General features: G+C 43.1%; 1 protein-coding gene across 1 annotated transcript in view; it reads right to left on the minus strand.

Annotated features, from left to right (window-relative positions):
• Positions 1-8,951, minus strand: part of SLC25A17 (solute carrier family 25 member 17) — a 40,307-nt gene extending 31,356 nt beyond the window's left edge. Inside the window, exon 1 of the mRNA XM_055394704.2 lies at positions 8,775-8,951. Coding sequence (XP_055250679.2) covers positions 8,775-8,828 — 54 coding nt within the window. The 5' untranslated portion in view covers positions 8,829-8,951. The remainder of the gene's footprint in view (positions 1-8,774) is intronic.
• Positions 8,952-11,700: the final 2,749 nt, after the last annotated feature.

Raw genomic sequence — 11,700 nt, forward strand, 5'->3', positions numbered from 1 at the left:
TAAAATAACTACCACTTTATCCCAGATATGAAAATGAGGACAATGACAAAATCAGGGAGGAAAAAATCCAGAATCTGAAGTTAGGCTCTTTGTACACAAGTATCTGATTAAAAGACACACCAGAGGCATGACAATGGGCCATCCACACTGCCTCAAGAGTTTCAACCAGAAAGACCAGAGCACAAATACAAACACCGCTTTAGCAAAGTATCAATACATCTGATTTAAAATAATAAGGCCTTGAATCACTTTGAGTGGTGGCTAGGAAAATAGAGAAGGAACGTCTACCAGGAGTACTGTAAAAGAATCAATAGTATCGGCTGATTTATTGGATGTGGATCGCAAGAGAGATGGGAGAGGCAGAGAAATGAAGATACCATTGACAGAAATAGGTAAATGAAAAGAGGAAAATAGAAATAGAAAGTAGACAGGAAACAGAAAAATAGAAAATGAAAATGATATAGTTTTAAGAAATTACTAGTTCAATCTTGGGCACAGTGAATTTCAGATGATGAAAAATTAAGTACGCTCTCACTTGAGTTCGAGCAGTATTACATATCCTGTGTACAAAAGTCTACTACAATAACTCCACTACATACGAACGAGTTCTGTTCCAAGAGTGAGTTCTTAAGTCCAATTTGTTCATAAGTTCATCAAAGTCAGCCTAGGCACCCAACTAACACAATCTGCTCTACAGTAATAGGTTTATAATACTGGTCATGCAAATATACATAAAAACACAAAAAATAAAGAAAAAACATTATTAATCTTATAGTACAGGACCTTGAAAAGTATAGCAGGACTGCTGGCATACAGGGTCTGGCATCGAGTGGACAGACAAGAAGAGTTACTGGCTAGGGGAGGGAGAAGTGGGAGAGGTAGAGCTGAGGGGCCGGCAGCAGCAGGAGAAGGAGGGCGAGCTGCAATGTCACTCACACCTGACAGTGATGGAACGCATATTTGCATCTCTGAAAGCTCACAGTTTGAAGGTTCCTATGAAGGGGACTTAGGAGAAGGCAATGGCAAGCCACTCCAGTACTCTTGCCTAGAAAATCGCATGGACAGAGGAGCCTGGTAGGCTGCAGTCCATGGGGTCGCTACTAGTCGGACACAACTGAGCGACTTCACTTTCACTTTTCACTTTCACGCATTGGAGAAGGAAATGGCAACCCACTCCAGTGTTCTTGCCTGGAGAATCCCAGGGACGGCGGAGCCTGGTCGGCTGCCGTCTGTGGGGCGCACAGAGTCGGACACGACTGAAGCGACTTAGCAGCAGCAGCAGCAGCATGAAGGGGACTTACTATATATCCCAGTCACTGACAGGGGAGCCTGGTGGGCTGCTGTCTATGGGGTCGCACAGAGTCAGACACGACTGAAGCAACTTAACAGCAGCAGCAGCAGCACATGTACTGTATCTAGTTGTTAATGAGTTTATCTCCCTTATTAAGACTATGGACAGGAACTTTTAACTAATTAATTAATGGCTAAACAGAAAACAAAATCTTCAGGCAGTTGGCAATACCATACTGCAGACAGGAGACAAATCACAGCCAGAGATAAAAGTGGCAGGCAGAGTCATACAGATCACTTTCTGCCTAAGTTCTTGGGCATTTCTGGTTCTCTCTATTGTGAAGGATCCCATCGTCGGCACCCGGATTCCTTAATAATGTATCAATATCTACGTTTCAGGTTATACATCCAAAACAGGTAGTTTATTCATTTTCTGGACTATGTCTCTCCTGTAAAAGGTCAATGAATACCCAGTCAACCTTTTAACTTGGCTGACACAAAACACACATGGAGTTGAACTGAGGTACTGAACACCACAAAGTCAGAAGGAAACGGTGGGGTAAACTTGGTTATGGCTGGGTTTCCTAAGCATGCACAATCTTATGGAAATAACAAGACAGGGACACACACATACAGAGAAGCAGAGTATCATGCCCTTTCAGTACGAACAATGATGTTTGGGTTGGCCGACCAACCAAATTCAACTATTTCCAAAATGCTAATTCTCTCCTGAAGGATGAAAAACAATCCCCCACCCCTCCAAATGCAATGCCAGTTCCAAAGCAAATTTCCAGAGGACTCCAGAAATGGTGGCTGAGTCAGAGGAGCACCCCTGAAACCAGTGTACAGCATTTTTTAATACAGTACATGGCATTACTGGACAGACGGATTATCTTAAAAAGAAAAACAACTAAAATACACTGTCAGTGGTAGATCTCGAGCTAATGAAATTCCAAAGATGAAAGCCACTTGTGGCTTTCACATTGAAAAATGTTCTTCACCTAACCAGAGTTAATATAAGTCTTTCCCCTGATACAACAATCAAGCTAACCCTCGTACTGATACACAAATATACAAGGTAAACAGAAGGCTTAATAGATAACATACCTGAGTGCCCAACAGAAGGAGCATGGGCTTTGGAATAAAATAAACTGAGGTTCAAGTGCCAGCTAGAGTACACACATAAATTACTTCAAATCTCCATGCCTCGATTTCCCCATTTGTAATCTGGGGACCAATAAAAACTGTGGGGGCTGCTGTGAGAGGTAAGAATTAACTTATGGAAAGACCCAATATCATACCAGGCACACAGCTGGCACTCAACAAAGGCTGCTCTCTGTATGTACTTTTCATAGCATTTTTTAGCAGTAGGGCTCAATATTAATCAGGGCCCTAGAATTAGCAATGATTACTTATATTCCTTCCGAAAGAGCAACTGTTATTCAGTAAATTCATAAAAAATAACTGCTCTTTCAGAAGGAGATTTAAGAAGGTAGGAGGGTCAACAGTGTGAAACACTACAAAGCTGAGTTAAATAAGAATGAAACACAGTCAGGAGACTAAGCCATTCGGAAGTCAGTGTTGGCCTGTGGGAGAGCAGGTCCAGTGATAAGAGTAGGCTGCGGAGGGAGGGCAGTGAGTCCAGACCAGTCATTAAGTAAACTTAGCATCAAAGGAAGGAGAATGAGCAGCACCTAAGAGGGCAGTTTCTAAACCAGATCCGTGTGGCTTCATTACAGGACAGAGCTGAAGGGAAAAGGTTGAAGTTACAGGAAAGAAGTAAAAATGAATGGAGCAAAGTCCCAAAAGATAACTGTGGGTAATGTAAGAGGGGAGGAACAAGATCAAAGGTAGCAGAGTCCAGCCACATCCGTCTTTCCTGAGATCAGCACAATGGAGGAAATACTGGGGACAACTGTAGCTGATTCTGTAATTAGAAAAAATGGAAACGTTAGAAAGCTCATCCCAAGTAGCCGCTACTTTATCTAGAGCAAACGGCTAGATCATCTGTCACAAGTGAATGGACAGATCTGACCACATAAGATGAGAGAACACTTCAATTCCACTGAATTTCTAAAATCGGATACAAATGCTGCATTTTCAAGAATACATCTGAAAAAGAAACGAATGATTATGGGTTTACCACACTATCACAGGTATTGAGATAAGTACTCCACCAGTGTTACCACACTGACTTCTCGGGAGGACCCAGTAAGCAAAGTTTCCATTTTATAGCTCAGAAAACTCAAGTTCAAAAAGAAAACATGAACGACCCAAGATGACATGGATAGTTGTGTCTTACTCCAAATCGTAACCAAATAATCCCATAGTTTCTTCATAATGGGGTGGCGTGAGGTCATATTAACATTTATGCTAAATATTTACCATAGTGAAAAGTCAGAAACAATGCAAAATATTCATAAATTATGGAACACTCATATGACAAGAATATTTTTTATTAAAAAGTCAATGATTTCTGAAGTCTTTTTAACCACATGATAGAGTGGATATCTCACGTTTTGGACCACACAGCAACATTCTCTTTTCCTGTGGGTGGGCTGATTTTCTTTACCTCTTTCCACTGTGCGCAATCTTGGAAATATGTCAGCCTTGGGGGCTTCCCATCACCTTCACAGGGGCAACCCACCACCTCTTCCTAGGTACCACCAAGGTCTCATCTTGGTAGTAGATAAGATACCTTGAGCGACTGAACTGTACAACCTTCCCCAATCCTACAACTTAGTTCAGTTCAGTTGTTCAGTCGTGTCTGACTCTTTGGGACCCCACGAACTACAGCATGCCAGGCTTCCCTGTCTATCACCAACTCACGGAGCTTGGTCAAACTCATGTCCATCGAGTCAGTGATGCCATCCAACCAACTCATGCTCTGTCGCCCCCTTCTCCTCCTGCCTTCAATCTTTCCCAGCATCAGGGTTGTCTCTAATGAGTCAGTTCTTCGCATCAGGTGGACAAAGTATTGGCACTTCAGCTTCAGTTTCGGTCCTTTCAATGAATGTTCAGGACTGATTTCCTTTAGGATTGACTGGTTTGATCTCCTTACAGTCCAAAGGACTCTCAAGAGTCTTTTCCAACACCACAGTTCAAAAGCATCAATTCTTCGGCCCTCAGCCTTCTTTAAGGTTCAACTCTTACACCCATACATGACTACTGGAAAAACCATAGCTTTGACTAGACACTACCACTACACATCTAAGAAGAGCTTCCTAAGGACAGGGACTTTTCCACTGACCTTTATATCCAGAGGCCTTGGACAGAAAATCAAGTTCTGCTTGGTTTCTATTTCTAAAAGGCAGGTAGTGAGCCTACAAAGTAAAAAGTCCACTTAATGTTAAGTATGTAAGAGTCAGATGTGCCTGTGTGCTAAGTTGCTTCAGTCATGTCCGACTCTTTGCAACCGTATGGACTGTAGCCCGTCAGGCTCCTCTGTTCAGGCAATAATACTGGAGTGGGTTGCCATGCCCTCCTCCAGGAAATCTTCCTGACCCAGGGATTGAACCTACTTCTCTTATGCCTCCTGCATTGGCAGGGAGGTTCTTTACCACGAGTGCTACCTCGCAAGCCCAAGAGTCAGATAGCTGTGCTTAATTTTCTCTTTTGATTCCAACTGGTGAAAAGTGCTCTGAATAAGCTTTCTGACACAGTTCTAAGGATGGCCATGCCTGAGCTTTGAGTCACAGAACAATAATAGGTAAAAGGCAAGGAGAAAGGAAAACTTTCATATTTCTGTAAGACTTAACTATCAGCATTTATTCAATGAAATGTAATTCTTTTAAAACAAATTATGCAATTAATTGTTTTAATTTTAAATAAACAATAGGGAAAAAGAAGTCTCTTGAAAGCTACCAATTAATTATTATCATTACAATCCCAATGTCTGTTTCAGCATCTAAACCCCCTAGACAATTCCAACCAATCTCACTTTTCAAATTCTAGACTAATAAAACCTCTTTTTAACTACAAATGTACATTTCTTCAAATAAAATCTACCTTTGGAAGCTAATATGAGAACCAAAAATATACAATTATAAATCCAGTTATACTCAAAATTTTGAGAATTATTTACATATGAAGCCATTAATTGTAACAGGCAACAGTCATCGACTAGCCATAAAGCATTCTCCTGAAACAGCACAATTCTGGTTTTCAAATACTTGAGATTATCTGCAATTATACCAAAGTGTACCATAAAAGACTCCAAATCACTACTCTGTTTAACTTTCAAAGCGTTATGTGTATGTGCAGAATACCACACTTGAGGTGAGAAAGTGTGGAACCTGGAAAAAAGTGACTAAGCAAACATAAAACATGTCCACTCAAAAAGGCTGTAAGTCAACATCTTAAACAATGACCTGCCAATCTTCTGGGGAGAAGCAACAAGTAATTACACCAGTTTATATCAAAGACAAAAAGCTGGTGAGGGAAACTGCCAGCATTTCTGATACAGGCTGCCTGGCTCAAATCGGGCACTGAAGTGCTCCTAACCCCTATGCTCTCCTGCATCGTCTCCAAACTTTGTATGGCCAAGGCATTTAACTATACATGAGTCAATTAAACCACAGTACTCTACATTAAAAGTAATGCCATTATTCTCATCAAATGTAGTGACATTTTGTGGTGAAACTGTTTTCCTTTGGTAGCAATTAGAAGAACGCAGGTCCATGTTGTGAAGTTTATCCTTAAAACAGAAATCTGCAAAAAGAGTTGAGAGAACCACTCTCAGCCTGATAGTTCAATAGAGCAACAAAACACAATGCAATTTCTCATTCTAACAGGTTCCAGGAAGCAAGAGGGAAAGAAATTATTCTTACAAAAGTATATCTATCTAGTAGATAATCTAACATAGCTTATGGGAGAAAGAAAAACCACTGAAAATTCCAGGTGTTTAATTTCAAGCAGAATTGTTAACACAAGAAAAATAGGAAACGAGACAGAAAAAAATAGAAATGCCTTTGCAGGTTAAAATGAGATCTATCACCTCTACCCCCAATTACTGCCTACAGCAGAACTCAAGAAAACTAGGCGCAAGAGTCAAGTCTATCCAATGACTGGTTTTGTAAACTAAGATTTTATCAGAACACCGCTCCGTCCATTTACTTATTGTCAATGACTGCTTTCAAACTATCTTGGCAGGGTTGAGTAGCTTTGTCAGAGACCATACACCTAAATTATTTACCGGCTGCCTCCTTAAAGAAAAAGTTTGCTAACCCTTATTTTATTTCTCTCATAAAACTTAACACTACCTAAAATTTGTTTTTTGATTTAGTCAATTATTGTCTTGACTTCCCCACTAGACAGCAAACTTCGTAAAGAAAAAGACTTTTGTTCTCCACTATATTTCTAGCACCTAAATCAGTGCATGGCACATAAAAAGCACTCAATAAAGATGTTGAATGAATGGCTATTTATTAAGAAAAAGAAAGGAGAAGAAACACTTCCCATCTTCCCATTCTCATTCTCTCTTTGATGCACTGCAACTATTCACCCCATAAATCCACCAAAACAAGTCTTCTCAGTTAACCACTGGATTTATCATGACGATAAACACATTGATAAATCCAACGGTTGATCCTCAGGCCTCATCTTGTTTGACTCATCGGCAGCATCTGACCCAGTTGGTCTATACCCTCCTGGGTGCAACTCTCAGAACACCAAATTCTCTTATTAATAGTTCACCTCCTACCCAATGGAGCCTTTCCTTAGTCTCCTTTGCTGGTCCTCTCATTTCCCCAGCCTCTTCATGTTGGCGTGCTTCCAGGCTAAGCCTTCGAGACTTTTCTCCTCCATTCACAAAACTCATTTCTTTGGTGAGCCCATCTAGTCTCATGACTACTTTGGCATTTCAAACTTAACTATCAAAAACCAAACCCAGGGACTTCCCTGGGTCCAGCAGTTAAGACTCTTGAGTTTCCAATGCAGGGCGTACGGGCTCAATCCCTGGTCCGGGAACTAACGTCCCGCGTGCTTAGTGGCACGGCCAAGAAGTAAAAATAAATAAAAATAAAACCCAAAACCATTTTCATCTTTCCCTCAAAAGCTGCTCCTTTAGAGTCTTCACCATCTCAGTAAGTGGAAATATATAATCCTTCCAGTTGCTCAAGGCCAAAACACTTGGGAGTCAACCAGCTCTTATTCTATTACATCCCACATCCAATCTACCATCAAAACCCTGGTAGCTCTATCTCAGAAATATATTCCAGGTGAATGAGCTCTTCTCACCATCTCCGATGCTACCATCCTGGCAGGTTGATGGTTTCCATGCTTTCACCCTTGTTCCCTTTCAGTCTACTTTCAACAGAGCAGCCACGGTGATCATGTTTAAATGTAAGTCAGCAAATTGCTGCATGCTCAAAATAACTTGTTCTAACAGCTAGTCAACTGCCTTTCACACTCAGGGTTAAAATTCTCACACAATTTGGTCTCCTGAAACCTGTCTGCCCTCCTTTGCTTCTCCACTCCAAAGGGCTCCAGGCTTCCATTTCAGCGCCTTTACTCTGGCTGAAAGGCTCTTCTGGTCTGAGTGAATGAGGACTCCTAAACTAGACACTTCCATCAACTACTATGTCATCTAATTCACACAACAACTCTGTGAGGTAGGTGTCAATACCTCCATTTAAAGATTAGGAAAGTAAAGTTTTTAGACCACTTATCTAACAAGTGATGGAGTTGGGGCTCAGCCTCCATTAGTCTGCACAGAACCTGAGCTCTCAGTGCAGTTGTGGGGGGCCTAAGAGGAGAGGATTCAGCCGGTTACATGCCTCTGAAGTCCCAGTTATTTCAGGTGCGTACTAACAGATAGAGAAGGATGTAGGAAAGCAGAGAGCCAAGATGAGAACCAGACAGGAAGGTACCAAACGAAAAGAGTGGTGTCGAATGGAAGTGAGACATCCAGAAGCTCAAGAACCAAGCGCATTCCTCATAGTAAACCACACCTGCGGTAGAGAGCAACTTTGCTCTTGACTTAAAAAAATGGTATCTTCTGCCAACAATATTGGCCAGAGGTATGTATCCCTGCTAGGTTCTGCCTCTCACCTGCAGTTTAGTGTGTGAAAAGAGACTGTGGTTAAGAATGTGATTAAGCAACACAGCTTTACACCTAGGTTTTCCTCTGGCCTAGTCAGTTTGTGCGCCCGGTGGGGTGGGACAGGGGGACAACTGCCCTTTAAATTTCAGATGGCAAAGAGAACAACAATATCTTCCTCCTTGTGGGTGTGTGGGACACACACTCCCGACACACACACACACATCCCAGATACTCTTTAAGAGGACAGAGCGGTAGCCAGGAGCGGAGAGGATGTCGGCCTTTACTCCAAATTCTTCCAGCAACATTAGGCTTATGCCCCATTCCTCTACGCCCCAGTCACGACACGATCGCCGTGTCATCCCCATCCCCCAGCCAAAGCCTGGTCTGGCCCCAGAGAAGCCCCACACCCAGCAGTGGCCCGCGCATGAAGACACCGCCTCACCACGGCTCCCGCCACGGCGTGGACCAGGCTTTCGTAGGACAGCACGGAAGACATAAGTGCGGTTCCCGCAAACCCGGCTGCAGTTTCCCAACAGAAGCTGAAGCCAAATCGACTGGCGAAACTAGCACCAGAGTACCGGGCAGGAGCGTCACAAGCTCCACCCTCCTCAGGCCCGCCTCCTCCAGAACAACCATTTCCGGGTCGCAGGGCGCCCGCGTCTCCTGGCCGGGAGGGAGACGGGCCTTGCGAGAGACGGGGGAGGGAACGCTCCTTGGCTCTGATTGGCCCCCGGCTCTGGCGCGGGGCGGGGCAGAGCGGTGCTGAGCGGTGCTGCAGCGACCACGTGGAGCGTTGGGTATGGCAGAAAGTCGGCTCGAGGGAGGTCAACTCTGTTTCCTCGCTTTGCCGCGATCTGCCCAGTTGTGCTTTAAACCTACCCCAACACTGGGGACCTAAGAAAACCTTTTTTTTTTTTTCCTCCACATATCTTCATAAGACTAGCTGGAGACAAGCAAGATTGGGACTAATATTCCCTGTTTCTCTAAGACCTTACTCATATTTTCTCTAGCTAGTATTTTTAGTCACGTTTTGGTAAAGAGGACATACATGTTGATTGGGCAATGTTCTCCCCTCTGAAAAACCCTGGTGGGAAGAGAACTTGAACTTCAGGAAATCAAAATGATCAGATCAAGGTGGGAACAAACTAGTTGGCACCTAGTAAAATTTTGGCAGAAAGTGAAGAAGAACTAAAAAGCCTCTTGATGAGAGTGAAAGAGGAGAGTGAAAAAGTTGGCTTAAAGCTCAACATTCAGAAAACTGAGGTCATGGCATCTGGTCCCATCACTTCATGGCAAATAGGTGGGGAAACAGTGGAAACAGTATCAGACTTTATTTTGGGGGGCTCCAAAATCACTGCAGATGGTGATTGCAGCCATGAAATTAAAAGATGCTTACTCCTTAGAAGGAAAATTATGACCAACCGAGATAGCATATTAAAAAGCAGAGACATTACTTTGCCAACAAAGGTCCATCTAGTCAAGGCTATGGTTTTTCCAGTAGTCATGTATGGATGTGAGAGTTGAACTATAAAAGAAAGCTGAGTGCCTTAGAATTGGCGCTTTTGAACTGTGGTGTTGAAGACGACTCTAGAGAGTCCCTAGGACTGCAAGGAGACCCAACCAGTCAATCCTAAAGGAAATCAATCCTGAATATTCATTGGAAGGACAGATGTTGAAGCTGAAACTCCAATACTTTGGCCACCTGCTGCGAAGAACCGACTCATTGCAAAAGACCCTGATGCTGGGAAAGAGTGAAGGCGGGAGAAGGGGACAATAGAGAATGAGATGGTTGGATGGCATCACCGATGCGATGAACATGAGTTTGAGTAGGCTCTGGGAGTTGGTGATGGACAGAGAAGCCTGGCATGCTGCAGTCCATGGGGTCGCAAAGAGACACGACAGAGTGACTGAACTGACCTGACTGCTTATTACAGCCACAGGCCCAATGTTTTACGCCTTTTATCACATTTACTCCCAGGAGAGGGCGCTATCAGTGTTTACCTTGTCCTGTTTTCACAAAATTTGAAAGTATTTCAATTGCTACTGAAGATCCCTAACTCTGGGGCTTCACTGCTGGCGCAGACAGTAAAGAATCCTTCTGCAATGCGAGACCTGGGTTCCATCCCTGGGTTGGGAAGATCCCCTGGAGAAGGGCATGGCAACCCACTCCTGTTCTCTTGCCTGGAGAATTCCCATGGACTGAGAGACAGGCGGGCTACAGTCCACAGTGTCGCAGTCAGACATGACTAAGCGACTAAGCACACACATTTAGTGTTGCTACAGTGTCCACAGCTAAGTCACAAGCAAGTTGGGGAGATAGTTGGATTTAGGGATACCCATTCATTTGCATTAACATGTTACTGCTAGATCTCCTGTTTTAGGAATCTCTCCCAGGAATACTTCCACCACTCCCTAGGGTCATGACATGCAGGTGCAGGTCCAAAAGTCCAAATGCAGGTAGGATTCTGCACTGGAACACAGAACCTTGTCCGCTGTTAATTGGAAGACTCAGCCCTTGTGGACTCCTACTTAATTTGGAAGCTCTCTCAAGAAAACACTGTTATATAGCATACAGACTTATAAACACACTTTACGAATCCTATTATAATGGTATTGAACACAATTTTTCATATTTCCCACTTGTACAGTATGATATAGAGCAGACAGCATGTCCATCTGTGAAATCTTTTGCATACCAGCTATCAAAAAATTTCACATCTCAGTATTCCTAATTATGTGCTATTCTTAAGAGAGCTCCCTGAACTACACAAGCATAAAGTCCCACACTATAGAAACAGTATATTAAATCTTTAGCCTCCTTCTGTTCACACCTTTATTATCAATACAAAATAAAACAGGAACTTTGAACTTATCACCTTCCTGTTCCGTTTCTACACTTGCATATGGTCAGGTTACACAACCTGAAAATGATATGGGTGTACTAAAGAATATCCTTATTAAACAGGATACCTAGATTTTCATAGTATTTACACACGTTTATGCTATTTGGAGAAGGCAATGGCAACCCACTCCAGTACTCTTGCCTGGAAAATCCCATGGACAGAGGAGCCTGGTACGCTGCAGTCCATGCGGTCATGAAGAGTTGGACACAACTGAGAGACTTCACTTTCCACTTTCATGCATTGGAGAAGGAAATGGCAAGACTCCAGTATTCTTGCCTGGAGAATCCCAGGGACGGGGGAGCCTGGTGGGCTGCCGTCTATGGGGTCGCAGAGTCGGATACGACTGAAGCGACTTAGCAGCAGCATGCTATTTCCCTCTTCACTACTCTGGTTGCATCTATTTACTTACAAGCCATAGTTTTAAAGTTTTTGCCAAATCAACATGCCATCTTCAGTTTGACTTTT

Source organism: Moschus berezovskii, chromosome 6 (assembly GCF_049115385.1).
Source record: "Moschus berezovskii isolate FMDL1 chromosome 6, NW_MosBer_1.0, whole genome shotgun sequence".
NCBI classification, from domain to species: domain Eukaryota; kingdom Metazoa; phylum Chordata; class Mammalia; order Artiodactyla; family Moschidae; genus Moschus; species Moschus berezovskii.